The sequence below is a fragment of the Panthera leo genome, chromosome D4, assembly GCF_018350215.1.
Source record: "Panthera leo isolate Ple1 chromosome D4, P.leo_Ple1_pat1.1, whole genome shotgun sequence".
NCBI classification, from domain to species: domain Eukaryota; kingdom Metazoa; phylum Chordata; class Mammalia; order Carnivora; family Felidae; genus Panthera; species Panthera leo.
The window spans coordinates 63,487,144-63,499,370 of record NC_056691.1 but is presented as its reverse complement, the minus strand read 5'-3'; the positions used below and the strand labels follow the sequence as shown (position 1 = coordinate 63,499,370).

At 38.4% G+C, this 12,227-nt stretch overlaps 1 protein-coding gene across 1 annotated transcript in view; it reads left to right on the top strand.

Annotated features, from left to right (window-relative positions):
• Positions 1-12,227, top strand: part of GRIN3A (glutamate ionotropic receptor NMDA type subunit 3A) — a 170,052-nt gene that overhangs the window by 45,408 nt on the left and 112,417 nt on the right. The window contains exon 2 of the mRNA XM_042912479.1: positions 8,177-8,781. Within this exon, the coding sequence (XP_042768413.1) occupies positions 8,177-8,781 (605 nt within the window). The remainder of the gene's footprint in view (positions 1-8,176; positions 8,782-12,227) is intronic.

Below are 12,227 nucleotides of genomic sequence, written 5' to 3'. Positions count from 1 at the left end.
CAGAACTATAAATATTAGATCCATAAATGTCAGTGCTCTTCTTCATATGATATTCTTCTCAAGTGGAAGAAGCAGTATAGAAAAGCCAAAAGCACAGGCTTTCCCATCCTACAAAGTTGGGTTTTGGATCCAGGTTTCTATTTCTTAGTAACTGAGCAACCTTGGAAAAATTACTCTTTCTGAGCCTCATTTTTGTAGTTTATTTAAAAAGGCTAATCATTGTATTCACCTCGTGAGGCCGTTGTGAGGATAAAATGAGACAATCTGCATACAGCACTATGGCCATTGGTAGAGATTAGCTCTTCATTTGTATTATTATTAGATTACAATTTCTGGGCAGGAACTATGCCTTTTGTTTGCCTGAATCCCTAATGCAACAGTAAAAAAAACAGTTAATTTATTTAAAAGCCTAGGCTTCTAAAGGAATAAGCTTTAATTTTCGGGAAAAAAAAAAAAAAAAACCTTCTGTATAATATAGGCCAAATGAGGTGTGAGATAATGAGAAACCACAAACCTCCAGCAGCCTCTTTGGCTGCAGAGAAACGAGAGCAGGGGAGAACGCCAGTTCTGAGCCCCTTGAACACTTTCAGTCATCAACAGACTTACGAAAGGAAGGGAATTTCATCTCTGTTAAAAGTAGTCGAAGTATTATGCTCATTTGAGATTTCCGAGCTTTGGCCTAGAAGGCAAAACTAAATGGTTTGCTTGCCCAGGAAAGAGCTGAGAGAATTTCACCTTTTCTTCACTCTCAAAGCAAACCTGGCTTCGTTTCCTCTTTTCTTCTGTCAGGGAACGTCTCAAAGCAGCTGGCAAGCTCTTTACTGCAGCCAATGCTGTTTTTGAAACTTTTGCTGATCCAGAAAATAGCTGAATCTGTGCTCTCGGGAAGAACAAAGATTGATGGGGGATTTCCAGCAGTTGGTGCCAAAAAATTCCTTAACCTGTAGAAGTGACACTAGAACCAGTACCAAAGAAAGAAGGGTTGGGGGAGGGGGGGAGGCCGGTACTCTGCTGTGAACATAATGTCTCCCAAATAAATAGCCTCCTCCAGCCTGAGACAGAGCTGCTGTTTTCCCGCTAGCGAGTTAGTGTAACTGGTGTTTGCAAAAGATACCTATTGCAGGGGCTGTTGTGTGTAAGTAGATGAAAGGGAAAAGAACAATAGCAAAGACAAAAATTACATTGCAGTCACTTTAAAAAAAAGCACGTCCATCACAATGACTTCACTCTAAGCAAATTCTAACAGCTCTCACTTACTAGGCCCTTGCTCTGTGCCAGGCACTTTGCATGCATTATCACCTTCTCACATTTAATTCTCCCAATGAATCTGTAAGGGAAGAGGTAAAATGATCTTCGTTTTAGAGATGAGGAATTTATGACTCAGAAACACTAAGTGACTTGCAGAAGGCCACTCGTCTCATAAATGATGGAGCCAGAATTTAAGAGTAGTTTGGTTTTTTTTTAACCGTACTTTTGTTTTGTTTTTTTTTTTAATTTCCTTACATAATCTCTATACCCAGCATGGGGCTTGAACTCACAACCCTGAGATCAAGAGGTGCATGCTGTATCAACTGAGCCAGCCAGGCAGCCCAAAAGTAGTTTGCCAGGATTACTAAACCCTAACTGTTATACTTATTGCCTCAGAAAAGGAGAGAAAAGCTCAGTTGACTGAAGAAGGCAGTAGCCAAGCCAGCAAGGAGTGTTTAGTGATGAAGTTTTGGGGTGATGGTCGGGTGGTCCAGAGCCAACTACCAAGAAAGAATTCTTGAAGACGTCTTTGGTGCAAAAAAGTGATTTTATTAAAGCATGGGGACAGGACGCATGGGCAGGAGGAACTGCACTGGGGTCCAAATGGGTAACTTATTATATGCCCTCAGGTTGAGAGGGGGTCAGGGATGGAGTAAGTCTCTAAGGAATTTTGGAAGCGAGGTTTCCAGGACCTTGAGGGGCTAGCTGTTGCTAGGGGAAATGCCATTTATTACCATTTAATAAAACCTTAGTCATGAGACCCTTTAAATGTATATCAGAGAGCTATAAACTTGGAGTATGATTGCCAGCATATGTCTTGGGGCAGTTGAGATAAAGGAAGTAGACTTACAGGATTCTCGAGGTTGGGATACTGTTAAGCTAAGGTTCTCTTTTGCCTCTAGCAAAGTGTCATCATCTAGGCAGCTGAGCTCCTAGAGAGAGGTCACTCTGCCAGTTTCAAGGACTTGTCAATGGGCTGTAGGCAGTAAGGGAATTTAATTTTTCATTTGCCTTAGTTACCCACATTACCATGGCAAGCACTGTTAAACCCCTTTCCTTGTTCTGGAGTATCTGGGAGTGTCCAAGGACACACATAGATCCCACTTGGGGTGGGGGTGGGATGCTAGCTTGTGCTTTTTTTGCCCCTCAGCCTGCCTCATGCTCCCTCATCATGTAGGACTTAAGGGAAAATATTGCAGACACTACAAAACAGGAGAGTAAAGAATCAGAGGGAACACAGAAGCTTGTGATGGCTCCAACCATTTGTCTGGGACTAGAGAGATAGTACCTAGTCGAAGGAGAACAGATGGTCAAAATGAGGCCACAATTTTAGTTAAATGTCTGTGGTTTTATAAATCATTATATATGTTTACCTATATATAGTGATTAGTCATTTTATATACATTCCTTATTTTTGCTAAATTCCCAATTGCAGAGTGCTTGTATAGTATGGATACTTGCGTCCACCTACCCTATGAATCATGATTAGTACACTTTTCTTCGGACCCTCTTCCCCCTTTCCCACTCTTGCCACTCCCTACTACTTTCATTTACAGTAATTTTGATCATTTATAACTAGTGTTTATTTGTCTACATACCTATGTATAGTCTATCCCTCACCCCCTATGCAGGCAATGGGAAATTTCTTGCAGGGGCATGGCTCACAGTAGAAGCTTAAAATTGTTTTCCTTGATTGAATGAGTGCTCAGTTGAGGATTCTATTTCCTGATGGATCAGTAAATGTTCTTCATATTTTGTAACCATTAACTCTTTGTCTATTCAGATTTGTTGCACATATTTTCTTATTTATTATGTTCCCTTTGGGTTTTTTTGTTTGTTTATGATAGGTATTTAATGCTAGAAATAAGATATATTGTAATGTTCAGTTTACTGTATTTTTTCATCATTATGATTTCTGAAACCTATGTACCAATCTTTTAATGATTTCTCATTGTACTTTTAAATGGTCTGGAGTTGATTTTTAATATATGGTAGAATTAGGAATTTAAATGAAAGTATTTCCAGTAGTGATCTATTTTCTCAACTCCTAATCTTGTATTTATTTCTTACATATTCCTTTATGATTTGCAATCTATAATATACTAATACAGCCTATTAAATTAATGTAGTTCTTTACATACATCAACACATCTGTTCTACTTATTTACCTGTTAATCCTTTTGTTTGTACTTCCTTGTTTTAATTATTGTTTTATAAAAATTGTACTTTCTGGTGTATTTCAATTATCTTTTAAGGCAAGACCGCTCTATCATTTTTCTGTTTCCAAATTTTCTTACCATTCTTGCCTGATTTTACTTTCTGTGGAATTTTAATATTTTACTTATTTTACTATTTAATGACTTTAATATTTAAATCGAGTCTGATCATAGCCAGTGAAGCAATCTTTCCTTACACCATTGAATGATTCCTGGACATTCTTGCAGTCCTCTGACACAGGCAACTGCATTGCCATCTTGGCAACTCCTCTCTCCCTCCAGCTCTGCACTTGACTTGTTGAGATTTCATTCCATGAGTGCATTTCAACATGACCATTTTTGCCCTATACTTTTGGGAATTTAAGCCTCCAAAGTAATGTAGAAACAGATTATGATGGGAATAAAATTTTAAAAATCAATGGAGCGAAGTGGCATGTCATCGTAGGTAGAAATAAAGATTCAATTCAACATGTAGGAAAATTATATTTGAAAGCCCCTTAAATTATCTGTTTAGTTTGGCATATAGGGTTTTGTGTACACAACTATGGGCAATAATATACATATATTACAATGTGTAATGATATCTATAATGTCATATATAATAAAGAGTACACTCATTTAGGGGAGTCAGAATTATCAGTACTATTTAACATATTTTCTCTCTCCCTACCTTCCCCTATTGAGTCTTTATTTTAAAAATTTATATAAATTAAATGCACTTAAGAGGCTGCTTTACTCTGTCTGCATGGTTGAGAGATGCTTCCTAATTCTTAGGCTGTTTTGTTATTGAATCTCTGATTTAGGAGGTAAGCAATGCACAAATTATTTTTCTTTAAGTACATCTTCTTGGGGCGCCTGGGTGGCTCGGTTGGTTGGGTGACCAGCTTCAGCTCAGGTCATGATCTCATGGTTTGTGAGTTCAAGCCCCGTGTCGGGCTCTGTGCTGACAGCTCAGAGCCTGGAGCCTACTTCAGATTCTGTGTCTCCCCCTCTCTCTACCCCTCCCCTGCTCACGCTCTGTGTTTCTCTGTCTCTCAATAATAAATAAACATTAAAAAAATAAATAAAATCATTAAAAAAGTGTATCTTCTTTCAGGCCATGGGTTTGCTCTTTTGCAAACAGCAAACTATAGGTAAGACATAGACTTTGATTCTCAATTTGGTTTGATGAGTCTTTTTTATATTTTGTCCAGGATTTTGATGGAAGTTTTACGATTAGGCTTGAATTTTAGTGTCCTAAGTTTTCATATCTGTGTGTGTGTGTGTGTGTGTGTGTGTGTGCGCGCGCGCACGCGCACGCACACACTTGCATGCACCTGTGCTTTTATTATATGGAGAGAAATTGGGAGATGCTGCATCTGAGGTGGCTAGATAAAGATAATATCACAAGATGTTTCCACACTATTATTTCATAAATATTTGTTTGAAGCATGGTGTTCCTCAAGTCTGTTAAAAGATTAACTTCAACAACTGGAATTTCTTAATAGAATTGTTTGTAGAGATGAGTGTGATTATATGGATTAATAATTATCCAAGGTGGGGTGGGGAGGTTGTCCTTCATTTTATTACCATGTCCTTCTCATGCCAAGTGCATTTGTTTGTGTCTGGTGCTAAATGCTCAATATGATTAGTTAATTTCACTTCCATCCCTGCCTCCATTAAAGCTTGCTCCTTAACGTACCAATGTAATGAATCCCTCCTGAGGAAGTGTATGGATGGGACTTTGTTCCAACTAGGGGCAATATTAGTTCTTGAAGTTCTGCTAGAAATGGCCTTTTTCTTAGTCTTTCAGTGCAGAGATTATGACCATAGTCTAGGACTTGAGGTGAGCAAAAGAAAACCACGGTTGACAAATACTATCTCTGATTAACTAAGAGCCATGTGATAAGAGATGGCTGCGATTTGTTCCTTATCCTAAAGAAGCTTCCAGTCTAGTGTGAGAGATAAACAGTTAATCAAATAACTATGTTATGGTGTGAAGAGTTCTGTATTAGAAGGACGACCAAAATTAGACCATTACACAGACATGAGATGATTACTTCTGCTTGGTCAGGAGTTAGAGGAACAATCAAATGAACAAAATCTCAATTCACCATTACAGGAAATCAACATGCCAAAATATTGTGGAAAAAAAAAAGATCAGCAGTTTTGTCGACTATATTTCAATTTTTAATTTTTTTTAAATACAAAAAAAATTTGAAGTTTAGCAGCAGCAGAAATAGTAGTAAATGCTACATGAACTAGTTTCTGGAAATCTGCATGGAAGAGCTGAGTTTTGAAGGATGAATATGAATACAGACGAAAACATCCTGGAGATGTTGAAAGATCAGCATACCCAATTTGTGTAGGTGTGAAAATGCCTACTCTGATACAAGAAAAATAAATTGTCCACTATGACTCATCTTGGTGTGCATGTTTGGAGTGTTGAAGGTGAAGTTAAAGACTAGGATTGGGCTCCTAAGCCATACTACTGATTTTGAGATTTGTTCTCTGGGTGACTCAGAGGTTATGGTGCAGAAGAATGATATGGTCATATTTATGTTTTAGAAAGAAAGCTGGCAACAGAGTAGGGAGCCAATGCCAAGAAGATAGTTGGGAAGAATTTGTTCCTGCCAGCTAAATGTAGAGTTTGCCTTCCATTCCTCTTTGCTTCTGGAAGAGGGTTAAAATGGAGGAGGAAATAGAAAGGAAGAAAACCAGAAGAGGACAAGAAAAACTCTCTGGAGGAACTTATTTTAATCAGTAGTAGGAGTGAGGAATCTTCCATTGTTCTCATCTCAAGATCTTGTATGGCATCTCAAGCCTGGAAACCTGGAGCTACCTACTGGATATTGTCTCCCGGTTTCTAACACCTCTCCCTTTTTTGCCTGTCACATTTGATTTTGTCACTAAATTTTAATTAAAAAAAAAAAAAACAACACGTTTTCTCATGCCCTTCTTACCATTACCAACACTGGCTTCCAAACACTTAGCAGCTAACCAAGATCCTGAGGGGCTTGTTTTCTCTCTCACTGTTGAGTGTTGCTCATAGATGATCCTCTAAGAGTTCTGCTTTTATCATTACAAACCCTGCTTAAAAGCTTAATTTGAAGGACAGAAGTTAAATTCGTAGACTAAATTTTAAAATTTCATCCTACCTACCAGCATGATTGTTCTCATTTAGAGCCTTTGGCCATAGTATTCCTCCCATAGTCCACTCCTTAGTCCACTCATATCAAACTTCTTTCGGTCCCTCATAGAATTAAAACTTCAGCTCAAATCCTATTTCTCGTGACACGTTTTTTAGGTGGGTAAGGGGAGGCCATACGTCCCTTTTGTTCAGCGTTTGATGCTTTATTGAGAAAGCCCTCCTCATTTCTCTACATATATTATTTGCCTGAATGTTTGCCAAATTCTCAGAAATAGTCCAGTAGTCTAATAGTTTCCAGTGGGAACGTGTTGAGTTCAATTCAGCCAATATTTATTGCGTACCTAATATGTGTAAGGTATTGTGCTAAACATTCTCAGGATGCCAATGTTGAAGGATTAAGTAAGTCAAATGTCTGCTCTCAGGAAGAACAATTAAATTTATTCAGTGGAGGACTATTTCCACTTCACCTGTAATATTAATTTGTGACTTTTCAAATAAGATACTCTTCCTTCATTGATTTGGTGAGTTTCATAAGTAAGTGAAATCATGATGGAAGTTGCATAAATGTGTTTAAATGGCACACATTTCACATTTCACAGCAAAAATACAGTCTCAGTAGACACAAAGGTAATCAAACCTTCAGTACAACTATCCAATGTATATATGGCTAATTATACCAAATGTCTTAATCCATCCGGGCTGCTATAACAAAATACCACAGAGTGTGTGGCTTGTAAGCAACAGAAATTGATTTCTCACAGTTCTAGAGATTGGAAGTCTGAGATCAGGGTGCAAGTATGATCGAGTAAGGGCCCTCTTCTAGGTCACAGCCTGCCAACTTCTCACTGTGTACTCACACGTAGAAGGGGCCAATGCGCTCTCTCAAGCATCTTGGGCATTAATCTCATTCATGATGATTCTGCCCTCATGACTTCATCACTTCCTATAGGCCCCATGTTCTCACCTCCTCATACCATCACATTGAGCACTAGCATTTCAACATGACTTTGGGGGGAACACAAACATTCAGACTATAACACCATATATATTGAAAAATGCCATCCTCAGAGGCTAAAAGTTTAGGAAATGGATGTATCCATTTCCACACCACCTTTATACAAGTGCCTGCACTGTTTTGAGATTTCCCTGCTATTCGTTTTAAAGGAAAGTAAACATAATTTCTTATTTCTTATTATTTAAAATAATTAAATTTCACTTGAGAGGAGAATTTAACCAATAAGTTAATAACAGCCATAGTTAGAAATGGAGTACATGAAGGGGACAAACTATAAGGAGGTAGGCAAGCCTGATAAAAATGTAAGACCGGTTGCATCAGCCCTGACATTTACATCAGAAATCATTTACCCTCTGGTACCCTTAGCAAGGAAATCATTTGTCAGGAATCAATAATTCCATTAGATAGGAAACATAATTTTCCAGATGATGGGAATTTTATCCCAGAAGCATTTGAATATCTCAGGGAAAAATAAAGGATTAAGCCTCTTAAGAAAGCAAACGTACCCTGTGTTATCATCTTTGGCCAATGCTTTCTAATTCTTCTTTTTCATATCTTTAAATACAGAATCCCCTTCACCTACAGCTGAGTTTAGAAAATTCATTAAGTTCTGACGCTGATGTCACTGTCTCAGTCCTGACCATGAACAACTGGTACAATTTTAGCTTGTTGCTGTGCCAGGAAGACTGGAACATCACCGACTTCCTCATCCTTACCCAGAATAATTCCAAGTTCCACCTCGGGTCTATCATCAACATCACCACCAACCTCTCCTCCACCGAGGACCTCTTGAGCTTCCTGCAGGTCCAGCTTGAGAGTATTAAGAACACCACGCCCACAATGGTGATGTTTGGCTGTGACATGGAAAGTATCCGACGGATTTTTGAAATTACCACCCAGTTTGGAGTAATTCCCCCTGAGCTTCGTTGGGTGCTAGGGGATTCTCAAAACGTCGAGGAACTGAGGACAGAAGGTCTGCCCCTAGGGCTCATTGCTCATGGAAAAACAACACAGTCCATCTTTGAGTACTATGTACAAGATGCCATGGAGCTGGTCGCAAGAGCTGTAGCCACAGCCACCATGATCCAGCCAGAACTTGCTCTTATTCCCAGCACGATGAACTGCATGGATGTGGAAACTGCAAATCTCACTTCAGGACAATATTTATCAAGGTAGGATGCGAGGCCTGTGTTATATTCCCATTCATAGGGTTTTGACAAGAAGCAGAATTTCCCTATCTATCTCCTTTGTAGAAATCTTGATTTTGAGTAGCTTTAAACTCTAATAATATTTCTGAGAGGCTTTCTGGTTACATAGGCTAGTATCCCATGATCTGTCATCTGGAATTTGATCTGTAGATTTGAAAGCAGTGGTGTACAATAGGGAACACACAGTCCTGCTTTTAAACCCTGGCTTAGTTGCTTACTAGCTATTTGTTCTTGGCAAGTTATTTTAAAACTCTGACCCTCAGTTTTCTAATTAATAAGCTAGGATTATATTGAATAGCTTGACCTATGATCATTAAGGTATGAAACTATATATGAAAAGTACCTAACCCTGCTCGGCTCATAGCAGAAACACAACAAATGTTTCTGTTCCTGCCCACTCTTTCTCATATCAACAGACTTGGACAAATCTCTCTGAATCTATATAGAGAAAAAAATTAGTCAAGCAGGAAATGGATTTTTCATTTTCCTCCCAGGCTGTGATGCTTAAGGCAGTATAGAGTAGTAGTTAAAGACATGGACCCTGGAGCCAGACTCTCTGAGCTTGAAATTTGGCTCTGCCACTTACTGTTTGTGTGACTTGGTCAAGTTACTTAACTTCTCTGAGGCTTAGTTTCCTATGTCTTATATCCATTTATGTAAAATGGGCATAACAATAGATCCTACTATCCATGGGGTCCTTGTGATTGATAGATAGATATATAGATAGATAGTCAGCACTAGGGTTCCACAAGGGTTTTATTTAAATACATACATGCACGCGCACACCACACACACACACACACACACACACACACACACACATATTCTTTTTAATTAGGTACCTTTCTTCTCCAGTTTCTCAATCTGGTTCGAAGATAGAATGAAAAAGTCCATTTAATTTAAAGAATAACCCATCATTTGGAACTAGTTTTCATGATACTTGGGAAAAGGAGAATATCCTTAGAAGATATTTTATAGGGACCTAGATTTTTTTTCCTGAAAAGGACCACCTGTGATCAGAGAGACCAAATCAGAGAATTTTTGACTATTTTGGAGGTGAGGTCTTAGCTCTAGGCTTGTCCCATTTTTAAAGTTTATTTACTTTTAGTAATGTCAACACCCATTGTGGGGCTTGAACTCACGACGCTGAGATCAAGAGTTGCATGCTCTTCTGACTGAGCAGGCAGACCTTGGAACAAGGACATCTTACTATATTGAGAAACAAAAGACCATTGTATAGTGTCTTGCCTTTTTTTTTTTTTTTTAATTTTTTTTTTTAACGTTTTATTTATTTTTGAGACAGGGAGAGACAGAGCATGAACAGGGGAGGGTCAGAGAGAGGGCGACACAGAATCCAAAACAGGCTCCAGGCTCCGAGCTGTCAGCACAGAGCCCGACGCGGGGCTCGAACCCACGGACCGCGAGATCGTGACCTGAGCCGAAGTCGGCCGCTTAACATACTGAGCCACCCAGGCATCCCTAGTGTCTTGCCTTTTAAGAAGACATGACTATGTGATAAGATGTGAGGAGGTCGTAAGCATTTTACATTGAATCCTATATATATGGACTGAGCACCTATTATGTACAAGGCAACATGCCAAATGCCATGTATTGGCAGTTTACCCACAGCCTATACACTCCCTAAAGAATGTTGTTAAAACAATAAAATAATTCAAAAGTCATTTATTAGGAATCTACTGATGATAAAATTAGATATTCTGTCATCACCTGAACTTTCTATTTTCCCCATGTTGTATTTTAATTTCCACAAGATTAAAGTCTTGCATATTTTATTTTGCAGCCACTACTAAGATTTAATCTACTATTTTTGAACTAACACATAATTGAGGCCCAGGATTTTAACTGGGATAAGAAAATTCTCCTTCATAACAAAATATAAGCAAAACCTTTATTTATGATTTTGAATAGTCATCATTTTGGAAGGATAATCATAAACAGCAGATAAGAAAAAAACCCTATGAAACCTACATTAAGTTATTTAGTGTCTTTCTGTCTCATGTACAATGGAGAGCACAAGGAAAATGATTCTGTTTGGATCTTAAAAACGTTTACAAACTACAAGGAGAAATATTTGTTGACTTGGGTTGTATATACCCTAGGGGTTCATTTTATCAAGATCAAACTGGTCTTTCTGGCTCCTCAAGGTTTAATTTATATTAAAGTTATATGCCTCCTTTCACAAGGATCCCATGGTACTTTGTACATGAAATTAGATGATGGTACTTAGCCCATTCCATCATCATTATTTGTCCATGTGCCTGACTTCTGAGCTAAAGTAGAAATTCTGTTGAGACACTATTATTCAGCGTAGTTTAATGCCTAGCACATAGCAGCCACTTAATAGACATTTATTGGAACAGAAAGAAGGAAAGGAAATTTCTTATTATATTTACATCCTACATTATCTGCTGCTGTAGAAGAAAAATAGGTGCTGGTAGACAAAATTTTGTCTAAATTGAAAACATGGGTTTTTGTTTTTTGTTTTTTGTTTTTTGTTTTATCTTTTTGATGAAATGTGAGGGTCTTGGATAACTTTTGCCCTTGTGGCTGTTTCTACATGTTTATCCCACAAAATTTGAAAGTTTAAGAGAAGAATGTAAAGTTTGGTGCCTGGCAGCAATTCACAATGTATGAGGGTCAGTGGCAGTATTTTCATATCCACGGATGTGTTTGAGAGCGAACTCCAAGAACTTCAGGAAATAGGGCTAGGACTTCTTAGACTCCCTGAGGAGTACAGTCAAAGAGAAAGTTTCAAAGTGTTCAGGAAAGGTTCAAGAGAAGTGGGCTAATCTCTGGAAGGAGTCTTTATAATGCATAACTGAAAAGCTGCCTGAAGCCATAAAACATCTGTGGAATTTCCATCAGTCTTATTTATTTTGTTGAATACAGTCTTTTAGGAAGTTCGTTATCCTCAGTCCATAAGTCACATCTGCATATAGTAATTTTCTTAATTGTTCCTAAATTTTGTGAGGCTGACCCCACTTCTTCACGGCTTAATGAAAAGTCCCAAGGATAATGAGCCATGAATAGCGAGTGTCAGTTATGCAAGCTCTCATTTCTCACACAGCCATTTTTAGTTTGGGCTGACAGAATTGTTAGCGTTTTAAAATGTTAATGAAATCACCCCAAAACATGGACTTTTGAGCATAGGCTTTTAGACTAGAAAAAACAGTTCTCATGACAGAGCACATAGATGTAATTACAGGTATAAGGGATTTTATTCTTCCAGGGTCCCCACATGCCAGAGCAAATGCCCATCATAATTAAATGTAGGGGCGCCTGGTGGCTCAGTCAGCTGATTGTCTGACTCTTGATTTTTGGCTCGTGTCAAGGATCCCAGGATCATGGGATCGAGCCCCGCATCAAGCTCCTTGCTGAGTGTGGAGCCT